The 13,960-nt window shown below is 33.8% G+C and overlaps 1 protein-coding gene across 1 annotated transcript in view; it reads right to left on the reverse strand.

Moving 5' to 3' along the window:
- The window catches only part of LOC150109616 (CD63 antigen-like), a 78,013-nt gene that overhangs the window by 38,739 nt on the left and 25,314 nt on the right, over positions 1-13,960 (reverse strand). Inside the window, exon 3 of the mRNA XM_090413831.1 lies at positions 8,854-8,928. Within this exon, the coding sequence (XP_090269957.1) occupies positions 8,854-8,928 (75 nt within the window). The remainder of the gene's footprint in view (positions 1-8,853; positions 8,929-13,960) is intronic.

Below are 13,960 nucleotides of genomic sequence, written 5' to 3' on the forward strand. Positions count from 1 at the left end.
GAAGTTCCTATTTTTACCTTGATTAGCAAGCTTAATTTGATTGAATTTAAATTTTCTCTTTTTAAAAAAAAAAAAACTTTTATCCTTATAAAATTATTTAAAAAGCAACTTGCACCAAAATACAACAAGTGACCTGTCGTTATTATGCATTGAATCAGATATAATGGATTCGATTAATTATGATGACATTATAGATATTTGCTAAAACCAAAGCCAGGAGAGAGAGAGAGAGAGAGAAAAAAAAAACTTTTAGTTATTGATTTTTTTTTTTTAATTTAAATTTGAACTGATTTATTTTTATACTTTTTTTTTTAAAATGCAAATATATGTATACCAATGTTGTATTGTGTTATTAAAATTAGTTATCATGGAAATGTTGACTTTTATTTTCAATAAACTAAAAAAAGTGCTTATTTTTGAGGCCTCATAATGATGTTGCACCTCGGGTCTCCAAAAGTACAAATGCAGCCCTGGACACTGCCTGTTTGTAATGCTAGTGGTGAATGCTCATTTTCTGTACTTAACGTGTTAAAAATATTTACACAATTCGTTAAGTCAGATGCATTCGAGAAATTTGTCAATTATGTTCATAGAAAACGATATTGTTGAATTATTAGATTATAAGTGTATGATAGATAAGTTATATAGTTATAACTTATAAGGTATATATAATTGATAAATACTTCATTAAGTAAATGTATAAAAATTTGTGAATTACTGATAGTTTAAAGTCTATATTTTTTTATTATTAAGTTTATTTTTATTTATAAATATTTCAGTTATTGGATTTTGAAAATGGATAAAAAAAATCGGGTTTTCAATATCGCAAACGTAAAGCGGAAAAGGAAGAAAGATTGAAGAAACAAGAAGGTGCATATTTAAATATCTTTGCCGAGAAGATCGTAATCGCATACAAAAAGAAAATCTTCAAGATTATTCGTTGGATAATTCGTCTATAGTTTTGATTAATGAATTGGAGAATTCTACAGATACCAAAAATTGGATTAAAACATCGAAGGAGAAAACTACAGATTATGAGTATTGTTCATTCTGAAGCTGGTTGTTCTACAGATCCAATCATAAAAGGATTTGATTTTACAAATTTAAATTATAATTATCCAGCAACTTGGTGTCCTGTAAAATTTTCCAATATCAATCAATTACGTCAACTATTAGTTGAACATGGACCTGAACAGATTCATAATTTTGATTTTCCGAAAGATAACAATAATAGAAAATTTTTAAACGACTCGTACTCTAAGATAAGGTTTGGCACAAAGGCCTCACTATAAATTATTTATGGCCAACGTTCCGCTCTACCTTATCAAACTTAGACTCCTTTCTAAACAACAGGAAATTTCAGGTCAAGTTGAGAGGACTCAAATCCTCTTTGAAAAGAATCACTGCAGGTGTTCCTCAAAGCTCTTTGCTCTCTCCGCTGCTTTTTAACATTTTCGTTAGTGACATCCCTAACACGACATCAACCACCACAGCTTGCTATGCGGATGACATGGCAAATTTGAGTAGGTCTCTCAGGCTGAACTTAGCTACGCAGCGCTTACAAACCACAGCTACAAACCTAGAAAAATGGCTCAGGAAATGTAGAATAGCTGTGAATGCTGACAAAAAGTACTGCCATTCTGTTCACAAGACGGAAGGCATCCCATTACGGAGAAGTCAATCTTTTCAACAACTATTCCATGGAAATCCAGCACCAAATATTTAGGTATTTAATTAGACAACCGCCTCAACTTTAACTCTCACATCGACTATGCCTGCAGCAAGGAAAACTCTGCAATTATGCAACTTTACTCTCTTCTCGACCAAAGAAGCCGTGTCAGCACTGAAAACAAACTACGAATCTAAAGCAATCATTAGACCCACATTGACCTATGGATCACCGACTTGGGGTCACACCTCCCCTGGCAACATCAAAAAGCTGCAGGTCATCCAGAACAAATGTCTCCGTATGATATTCAATGCTCCGTGGTTTGTCAGGAATGCTCTCCTCCACCGAGACGCTGACATTTCTAATATTCACATGTTTCTCCGTGATACTGCCGCTACATATTTCACCAAAGCAGCTAGTCACCCCAGTCAACTCATTCGAGAGTCATCTAACTACGATGAAAACGATAGATGGAAACACAAGCATCCAAAAGCGGCTCTGCTCATCGGTACAGACGCTCTCACACTGCCCTAAAATGGGTGCTCGATAAATTCTCATTAATTTAAGCCATTTTTCATAGAGATGAAAGGATTATAATCCAAGGGAATGAGATCCATCCAGCCACAAAGGTTAAAGGTAAGTGGTAGTTAAAGACCCTGCCACAAGGGAGAAACTACTGACAGGGTTAGATTGCCAAGGAAAGAGAGTGTTTCCATTTGTAGTAGTGTTGTGTCCTAATTTACGATTATTAGGCTTTCAACTATCCTTTCATGTGAAACTCTACTTGTCTTTATCCAAATCTTATCGATATACGAGATATCACCCAAATACAAATATTGAAGCTTCTTCTCCCCTTAGTGCACCTAAATATTTATTTTATACTGCGCCTATCAGGACATTTAGTTTAAGATATAAAATTCAAAAACAAGGAGCAATTACCAAAATATGTCTGAGTGTGAATATTAATATGCAATCGTGACTGTTATCTCGTAACTTAACAAAATGTCCCCTCCGCGTGATTAGGTTTGTACGTTGTTACAAGTGGTTCATTGAGCGGCAATCTCAGACAATTGTATTTTCATTGAACAAAAGTTTATTCAACTCTTAAACATGGAACAATTCATTCTTTAACAAATAATACTCAATTCAATACTAAGAATATATAATATAAATTAACACTAGCTAAACACAAGTATTAGGCTAAGATCCTACATGGGAATTGTGATCATAATATCTAGAGAGTGAAATTGCATCTACATATATAGTGCTAGAACTAGTTGACCCTTTTATCTAACCCCTTACTAGTCTGATCACGCTATAATTCTGTACTTTCTAGGACATATAATCAGTTACTCTAATTTTCTTACTAAGACAATATGGATTAAAATTATCTTTTTGCTGAGCTAATACACACATTTGACCTTTAAAACTCTTAAATGAAATACAATGCACATGCATAAATCTCTAGGCACATGAATACTTATTAATAGTAACAAGCTTATTCTCACTCTAGTCTGACATGTACTAAAGTCCTAATATAATTCTCATTAATCCCTTCAACTGTCCTGGTATTGAACGATGATTATAGTTACATATGATTTGAATTGACATGAGATTCTTACAGTATCTTTTTTTATTTGGTTCTTCTACACTGGTTTCTACCTTTTTCCGATTGTACCTTCCTAGGACAAACTCTTCTATAACTTATCACTCCTAAGTTCCTTTGGCAATAAGATGGGCTATCACGATCTTTACTTTACATGTTTCAATCAAGGACATACATAGGATCATCTATTCTATGGCTGTGAAATTCACCACGTGGGCACCGACTTCTGTATGGATTTCTTTCTCTCGTTACTATCACTGGATGATGAAACACACTGACATTATCTTCTTTCTTTTAACTAAACGGCATCCCTCATTTCTTACAATAGGAACACAGAATCAAAATCCCGCACACTTTGTTTCCTTATCGTGTCGGACAGAGAAAACTCCTTACCCATCACTCAGAAAAACCGGGTGGGACCTATACGAAGACTCGTGAAGAAAACTCTCAGGAAAAAAAAGCCTCGGGGGGGGGGGATATTCCTAGCCCTTTTATACGATGACCCTGCCGGCACCTTCTTCAATTTCTTCCCCCCCCCCTTTACTGGAGTCGATTTCACTGACCAATTAGAGTGGTGTTTTTTTGCCAAAACATCCTGTGATCCGTGTGCACGCGACTGACATGTGACGAAGTCTCAATTCGAGAATTATGCCCTTGGGCTTTAGTTTTTTTTTGTTTAAGCTAACCTCTATATCATCTATACTAGACTAATCCCCTTTCCAAAATTTTCTAAGAATTAACTCGAATCTTTAGTCTCTTATTTCAAGTAAAATACTAGCCTCTCACATACAAAATCCTATGACTGATCTTCTTTGCTTTACTTAACCTTATTTTTTCATATCCAACTGTAATACCCCCACCCCTTTTTTTTTTTTTTTTTTATTTAGTTCAACAAACAATTTCAGTTATATTTTTCACTTGGACGCAAGCATAATTTTCTTTCTTTTAATTTTGTGTATTCGTTACTTTCAAAGGCTCTTAACAATATCTGCTTAGGACCAAGCTTGTTTACTTAGTTATTTATACAGGGTTTTTATTTCTTCTCTTGTTACGTCATGATAACTGAAATTTTCATATTCTTAAGTTATCAAGGTTTGACAGTTTCTTGAAATTAAAACTTACAAAAACTTGCACTCTCTCTACGATGGCTCAGGAACGACTCACTAGTCTAGCAATAATATCTATAGAGTGAAATTGCATCTACAATCAATATAGATGAATTAATTCAAAACTATGCCAAAGCAAAAGCCAGAAAGATTAATTTTTCAAATTTTCTTGCTATACAGATATTAGGAGTAATCATATATGTATACAAATGTATTGGTTTTGATTAATAAATTTTATATATAAACATTTATATATAAATGTTCATAATTATTTTTTTTTATAAATATCCAAATGTGTAGGTATATGTGTGCAAGTATGACAAAATATATATACAGCAATCCCTCGATTAATGTGCCTAATGCATTCTTTAAAACAGGCGCATTAATTGAAAATGCACTAATCGAATATAATAACCTATGGGAAAATGCATAATTCGTTCCTCAAATTTCTTTTTTGAACCTCAAATTTTTTTTTATGTCGCAGGACCTAGTTAAAGTAAAGTCATGAAGCTGAAAGACTATAAAACATAATTAGAATATAAATTTTATTATTCTACTTCTTAACAAAGAATTGAGCTAACATAGTTTGGCAGCATTGTTTCTTTTTTTTCCTACAACCGACAGTATGGCCCTATTGCCTCTTCTCTTCTGCAAATTTTACTGCTTCTCTATCCATTAGGGTCAGCCTCTGCATTGCAGCTTAAAAACTTCGCTTGCACAAAAAATATTATACGGTGCCGATTTTTATAATCCGCTTGCAGGCAATTTTTATGACCTATCATAAACAGCGGTATTCTCTTTCCCAAATGTTGAAAGGTTTCGATGTGTGAAAATTAACGATACACAAATGTTATTAGGCGTTCTGGGTCAGAGCTTTGACATATTTTCGAATATTATTCTCCTCAGAATATTTCCACAATAAAATGTTTATTCATAAAAAATGCTTAGAAAACTAAAATTACAATTCCAGGGACTTCTTGCGCAACACAGTTTGGGAAACCCTGGTATACATAGTGTACATGGAAGTAGTGCAAGTATGCCATTAAAAATAACTTTGAAAATGTGTTAAATCGGTAACTAAATTATTTCATTCTGGTGCGTGATTTTTTAAAATAGTTAGGCATAAGAATGTATAGACAGAAAATTTTTAAAATCTGTAACATTTATTTTTAAGATGTATATAGGTGCACTAATCGAATTTGGGTATCGAAAAAAAAATGACACTAATTACTGCATGGAGACATTGTATAGGGGTGCCTAAATTTTCTTTGCCTAGGGGCATCAGATACTCTCGCACCAGCCCTGGCTTTTAGTGCATTTATTGTACTACTTCATTTAATAACATAATTGTAGAAATATTAGTTTTTACTACTCTTAAGCATGGCACCTAAAACTCGTCACAACAGGACAGTGTCTAACGCTCAAGTTAAAGTTGTTACCACCGAAGACAACGTTTGTCCCGATGAGAAAAAGCATTGCTGCAGTGATAATTTATCCGAGGATAATCTGACATTGGAAATATCCTGATTAAAAGAAATTATTAAAAAATCAACCAGAAAATTTAAAAAAGATGGAAAAATGTTTAACGAAACTTAAGAAAAAGAATTTGAACAAGAAGAGGCAGGAAAGCACTGAACTTGGTGATCATAAGGTAAGTCAATTAAGAAAAGAAAGGGAGGTGATATGATGATTCAATCTTAAAATTTGCACTTGCCGAGGGAGTCACTACTTCTAGTTTAACGGGTTATTTGGAAAATTAAAGATATAACATCCCATCTTCCTTTCCCTCTTTTACTTTCTGGTGTCGAGGATTTATTAATCGTCGGACCTCAAGGATAACCTGGGGGGGGAACCCTACTGTCCACGCCCAAGATCGGCTAACTTGGCCATGGCTGAGGAAGATGCTTCAGCTCCTCACATCACTGATGGGAATCGAACCTAGGATACTCCTTCCCCAGGCACATGGCTGCAAAGCTAGGATAACCGTGTGGACTTCGATACATAACAGACATTGAAAAACAACAAAAAAAAGTAAAAAAGGTGATAGTTCTGGTGGGAATTAATAATTTAAGTAGTGACAAATATAAGAGAGGATATGAAAGGTCTGTTGGGAGAAGCAAGAGAGAAACACGAATAAAAATTGTAGATTTGCTACCCAGATATGACAGTACCGAGTTAAGAAGGGCAATGATTCCATGTGCATACTGTGTAGAAGAAATGGATGAGAGTTCTATGTGTGGAGTTTCCAATGATTTGTATAAGAGGAACAGCCTGCACTTTAATTCATTTGGCATCAGGAGTTTGGAAAAATTACTTATTGATATAGGACCTAATGCAGAGTCAAGGAAACTAGATCAAGGGGGGGAATGGCAAAAGTATATGAAAGTTCAGCTATGGTATGCAAATATGATAAAGATATGAATTGCTTCAAATGGTTATCTGGCAAAAGAGTGGAAATATATGCTTTGGGTTCAGACCTTTCGAATATGTCTGGAGAGAGAAAAGAGAAAGCTGTACAACATGGCCAAATAGATTGCATATTTAATTTTAAGAATAGGCTAGGTGATAATTTGCAATGTCTATACACAAATGCCAGGAACATCAAAAACAAAGGGGTCGAGTTCGTTGCTTTATTGAATATGTGGCCTAAAATTGTTGGCATTAGTGAAACCTGGTTATCAGAATCAGATATGGTAATTGTGATATGAGTGTAATGGGTATGCTATTTTTTTTTTAGGAATGACAAAAGAAATAGATAGGAAGTACTAATGATATCAGATAACTTAAGTCCAATTAGGGTAGAATTGCAAGAAAACTGATGGTAACAATGTCCCACATAGTGATGAGTTTGAGGCCATCGTGTAAAGTGGAGGCTATCAGAATGAAATATATTGTAGGGTGTTGCTATAGAGCAACTAAGTTGCAGGCGACGAAGGAATGCATTGCCTACTTAGTCTTATGGGTACTAAAAGAGTGATCATTATGCGACTTTACTTATCCAAACACTGATTAGGTAGAAGAGAAATCGCATAAGAATCAAGCTTAATTTATTGAATACTTGCGAGACAACCTTCTCAAAGCAGCATGTGAAAGAAAGAACTCTAGGTCAAAGGGTATTAGATTTGTTCATAGCATCAGAAAGGGTCTATGTTAAGAATGAGTATTTTAACAGCTGGTGACAGTGATCATGCTGTGCTTTCTTGGGAAGCATCAATTCCATTTAAGGCCTCCAAAATAAGGACAGTAATCTCAAACCTGAACACAAAACATCCATGACTGACCATAGCAGGATTCAAACACTGTATCTGATTGGAGCTAGTATATAAAATCACTCAGCTAACCAACACTTCTCAACAGCCTAAGAAGAAAGACCTTCTCTACACCTTAATGGAATTATATTAATCAAAAATTTTCTTGGACCTTATCAATATGCAATGTACCAGAAGGAATTATCTAAAGTTTAATTGCAATTGTGAAATAATGTACATTTAAAGAATTACTGAGAGTTTATTATAAGTATGCTAATAATGCAATTGAAATTTGCATTTTAAATCTCCTTTATGAGCTAGTATGTTTATTCTCTAAAGCAAGTTCCTAGATCACTTAACTCAAGCCTAGCCACATTATTAGAACAATAGGTTTACCTCTTGTGAGCAAGGATTCAGAAAAATTATCAAAGAACAGACATTTAAAGAGCCATTTTTATAAAAAAAATTACTCTGTATAGAGCTCCTGCAGATACGAGGTGGTATCAAAAGGTTGAGACTAGGTTTGTAACACACCAACAGATAGCAGTACAAGGCTGCACGCACAGTCACAAGGAGCACCTACCTTCATAAGTCAGTGTGCCAAAAGACATCGTCCTGTGTACATCGGAAGCTGTGCAACTGATGCTATTCTGACCACCTGTGTTACCACATCTGCGATTTCATCATGGACAGCAAGTTAGAACAAAGAGCAAACGTGAAATTCAAGTTATTTCATTACCGGTGACAAAACTTGGGTGTACGGGTATGACCCTGAGACGAAGCAACAGTCTTCACAGTGGAAGAGCCCATCATCTCCACGACCGAAAAAGACGAGGCAGGTCCGCACTCAACCAAGTGCATGCTCATCTTCTTTTTCGACATTTGCGGCATTGTGAATTCAAATTAACTTCTGATAATTTGACATTCTTACTGCTAAGATGTTAATTAGCATTTTGACTTAATTAAAAGTAGAAATCATTCAGACTGCTAGTACCTACAGCAGTAACCAACTATGTTAATTACTCAACAGCATGACTACAACAGAAGAGAAATGCAATAGATATGCAGATCCACAATGAAATGCATGGAGTCTCCCATTTGACTATGTTAATTAATATGTATTTCTAAACAATGCCAAGCTTGTCATGCCTGTTAAGATATCAGAATACCTAATCTGAAAGAAATTGTTTCCTTCTACAATACAAATAATTCTCAACATCTTACCTTGTTTCTATAGACATATGCAGTAATGCCACCAGCTAGACCAAGGATGAAGACCAACAGCAATAATACTGAAAACTGGAAAGTATAAAATAAATTTATCATTAGAAATTACTGTGTCAAAATATTAAATATACACTAAAATTGCTCAGAATTAACTAACATGCAACTACAAAAATTTCAAACCTAACAGTACAAGGTACATTACATGCCACTATTATGTTCCAGTTTTGATAAATACAACGTTATAAACAGGATATTTATATTATAACAAAGCCTAATTACAAGGTTGCAATAACATGAACCTCATTCTTTCTCCACTGCAAAATTTGTCTTGTATCTATGTTGTAAGAATTTCTTACAAATCTAGGCATTTAAGACTCAAATTTTAAAAAGGTTGCACTCTTTCTCAATCCGTCTTTATATGCAAAGTTTCACAAACCAGATATGATCTTGGTTAGCTGATAATGAATTTGTTTCTTCACTTCCATGAAAGTCAGGTAACCACATCTGAGCAGCGATCCAGATTTTCTCTTACTAAGGCCTTGAGAAATGAGATGATATCCTTAATTCCTACAGGTTAATGTTCTTTTTGGCACTGCAGATCAAATGTTGATATCTTAATCACCTTGGCAACATTGAACCTAGATTATCCACCATTACCCATATGTCTCTAGCTTCAATTACTTACAAATTCCTATTAACATAATACTATATACCATGTCCTCAGTCCAAAAACTGACTTCTCACTATGTAACATTAAAATGGCATTCATTAACATTTGCTCACAGCATCATTCTGTTCAAGACAGAATTGAAAGGATTTTGCATTAAAAATGTCACTTATACAATCCTACATGTATCATCCACATAACTGAATTTTTCTTTCCAAACCATCCTTAAATATATAAAGGAAACTAAAGTGGTCTAAGGATAGAATTATGGTAATCCAATAATCATTTCCTTTTAGATTCAGTTCCTCTATACACCTTAGATGACTGTCAGATAGGCTTGGGGTATGGACTGGTCAGTGGCTATTTCGTATATTACTCTGAGTTTAATGACCTCCTGTGGAATTCTGCCAAATGCCTTGGCAAAATCTAAAAGAATAACACCATTATAAAATGGCGAGAGCGATTCTTTCAGATTATAAAATTATAATCTGAATTTTATAATTCTTTCAGATTTCATAAACTTGAAATTTTATAAATTTGTAAAACATGCCCTACATTTAACAAAGGGTATGCAACCCTCTATAGCAGATCAAAAATGTTACTTTTTCACATCGGGACAATTTTTCACCACCCTTCCAATGCATTAATGACTACTGAAGAGACATGCTGGTCTGTTCTGGTGATTAAATATTGTTATTCATTTTTCTTTCAGGAAATGACAATATAGGAAATTTAATAAGTAATTCTAATATTTCAGAATTAAATTTGTATCAAGAGAGCCATATACATGCAAGTAATACATCAAGTGAGACTGAGAAAAGAGAAAACACATGGAGGCCTACAGTCCTAAATAGCATCCTCTATTGAGTTATGTTCTCAACTGTTGGGCATTGCCTGTGGATAAGTTTCCCAGATAAGTAACAGCTTGATACAAGCATATTTGTTGAGAAAGGGATAATTGGCAAGAGCTGAAACAGATTCCAAGGAGTCATTTCTTGATTCAGTGAAGTAAGGCAGCCGTTTTTCTAACAGATTCTGTAGTTGGAATATAAGGCATGGTCTGCTAAACCTGAGCAGTTGTAGTGGTGAATTAGATGTAGTCTTCGTACCGTGATCCTCAATGTTAGCTGTCCTGCCTGTTTAGCCAAAGAAGGAAAGGCTGCAGCTGTGGATACTTGGTGTACCCTGGGTAATTCCATATGTAGCTAGTCTTAGAGATAAGGGATACCACTCTTAAAAACTAGCTACAACTTCTGAATTATTCAAATTTATGTTATATACAGATTACTTTACATGAAAAAGAATCTGCCAAAACAACCACAATGAGTTTCTTCTCCCATCCATTTGCTTGTTTTTATATAGAGCATTTAGAGAACAAAAGCATTAACAACTTCTCAAAAAATTCAATTTGTTATTCATGTCAAAAATTTCTGGAACAAAAAAATTACATTACACAAATAAAAATAAATTTACTACCTGAATTATTCACAATCTGATGTTTTTGGAGCTCAAGATAGCATTATTAAAAAGGCACTTTAGAAATACCTGTATTTCCGAAAAACTTGCATCTCATATGCCTTTAAATACTGCTAGCTTGCAAATCTCAGTCTTCCAGAAACCTAGACATGAATGAATGCACTGTTTGCCATTTAGCCTCAATCTCATCCATGAAAGGTAAAGAAGTTAAGTATACAGAATGACTACTGTTATAAAAAAATCTGTATTACCTGAAGTTCCTCAAATGAAGAATCCTATTTTAGACATTCAAAGCATTCAAACATCCAAACATCCTAACTAAAGCATTCAAACATCCTAACAGTAGAAACATTTTAATCTTCTGTTATAAAGGATAAAGTGCAAACTAATCTCACACACAGACAGAAAATTAAATACAAAGGCCAGATGCATAATTTGTTTTGATAGCAGTCTTCAGTTAAGACCAGTGCTAATCACTTTCTCTTCTCTTAGCTTCATAATTGACCAGTTTTGGTTGGTCAACAAAATTAACAGCACAGAATCCTGTCTGTGCTGTTACTTCACAGTAGACCATAATTCTGTTGCAATTTTCTATATCTAGAGTAAAACCTAAGGATGTCTATACACTTAGATTGGTTTAGTTTTAAACAGCCTGTATTCCAAACAAGAAAGGTTTAAACTTGTTAAACTAATGGGAAGTAACATACTTCCCATTCTATTATTTGCCGAGTGTTTAGAACAATCTGTAGCATGGTGTAATGGTAGATTTATAATGTCCTTTAACTGCCAATATCTGCTTAAGCAGATATTGGCAATTCTATCAATTTTTTTTTTTTTTTTTATAATAGAGATGAGGAGCCCCAAAAACCAAATCAGGGCCATTCCCCCCCCCCCTCAGGAAAGTGGTTAAGAATTACTGGCTTGATGTGAGAATGAGTGCATCTGTATCTATGGACATGGCTACATCTTTCTAAAAACGCAAAGTTACTCTAGATATAGAAAATTGCAACAGAATTATGGTCTACTGTGAATTAACAGCACAGACAGGATTCTGTGCTGTTAATTTTCTTGACCAACCAAAACTGGTCAATTATGAAGCTAAGAGAAGAGAAAGTGATTAGCACTGGTCTTAACTGAAGACTGCTATCAAAACAAATTATATAATAGATTATTCTTATCAACTAGAATTTGTACAAAAAATTTAGGAACTTTATATTATAAACATACTAAAAACATTGTAAAAGCTATAAGTTGCATAACAGATCTTAATTCCATCAAAAATCTTCCTAAAATTTGTTGCTAACTAGAGAATAGATTGGCTTACTTTTCTTTCTCTCAACCAACTCACTTCAACCACTATCTCACTGTTTCTACCTTAATAGAAATACCTAAGAATTTAAGTACAGGTACTTAAATTCTTAGGTATTTCCTTATAGGTATTAGCAGGTGTGCTGTTTCACTGAAACAACCTACTTTTAAGCCTATAATATGAGAAGCAGATATCCAACATTCTTTAAGATGTTCAATTGGGAAAAGATTCTTGTGCAAATGCACAAGACCCTTTCCCCAATATATTTGCTTCTGTTCTCTGGAACACTTTCTTATATATACTTTCAAAGAGCACAGTAACACAAGCTAAAAACATGAATGAGGAAGCTGGTAATAGTATGCAATTAGGCATATGCATGCAACTATTTTGTAGCCTTTTATGCATATACTTAAATTCTTTGGTGTCATCTGTCAGTTTTGTGTTCATGCATTTTGGCAAGTATCAAAAATCAATACCCAAACACTGCAATTAAAGTTGTAAAAATTTCACAATTTTCACCTTCACACCTATCCAAAACTTGATTTTTATATAGGCTGTAGGTTCAAATCCCACTATAGGGAATGTGGGATTTGAATTTCAACATATGGTTGCAATATTACAGCATCATTCGTTAGAAGCCTTAAGTCACTTGAAAATATTACATGTTTGGTTTACAGTTTATGTTAAAAAACCTTATCCCAACCACAATCCATTAGAGCTGAATGGCAAGTAATTAAAATAATTAAATGCTCAAAACAGAGCATATTAGTTTGTCAGATAATTATAAATTACTACAAAATAAATATTTCTTACTTATGGATAGGGTGTAATTGATGAAACATTTAAATAATCGATATTTATTACAAATTGTGTTACATTTGTAAATTATTTTTATAACTTTATAATTTAAAAGAAAACCAAAATATCCCCTTTTGTTTTGAGCAGTATAATTAAGCAACTTCAGTCCAACACTAAATAACTAAAGATTTCTACATAGCCTGTAAGAACTGATTAGGCTTATTCATAATCCTCATCTTCTCTGGAAGAAGTAATCTTTAAAAAAGTTTACTTGTGGCTTAACTATAAAACAAATTACAAGAGATAACAGGGTTAAAGTATATAGGTCATATTTCCCCATATACAAGTAGCGGAAAAGTTGTTGGATCTATGAAAATGCTATGAATTGGAGATAGTTGTAACAAGCTCTTTCAGTTGGTTATAATTAAATCAAAGTTCCCAAGAAATTATATTCTTGTTAAATCCTTTAAGCAATCAGTGTGCATGTGAAGTATCTTTGTGAATAGGCTACTTGAATATATGTGTGTGTGTGTGCGATATATATATATAAAACTTATACATCCAAAAGGATGTGTGCTCTGCATTATGGGATACTTACAACTTTACTAGTTGTAAAGATACTTCACATGTAAACTGTTTGCTTATACTTAGATAAAAGAATGTTTCATGTATGAAGAATATATAGTCTCATATAGATTTTAATAAGTACAATAAGAAAATATTAATTTTAATCAAGTCACAGAATTGTTTAAATACAATGTTTGCGGATTTAACATGCAGCATCCAAATAGCATCAACTTGCAATACTGCTGACAACACTACATTCAATTTCCAGGGATAGCTTTATTCAGCCT

This window comes from Typopeltis vanoorti, chromosome 2 (genome assembly GCF_054136105.1).
Source record: "Typopeltis vanoorti isolate ZY-2024b chromosome 2, IOZ_Tvanoo_1.0, whole genome shotgun sequence".
Classification (NCBI taxonomy): Eukaryota; Metazoa; Arthropoda; class Arachnida; order Uropygi; family Thelyphonidae; genus Typopeltis; species Typopeltis vanoorti.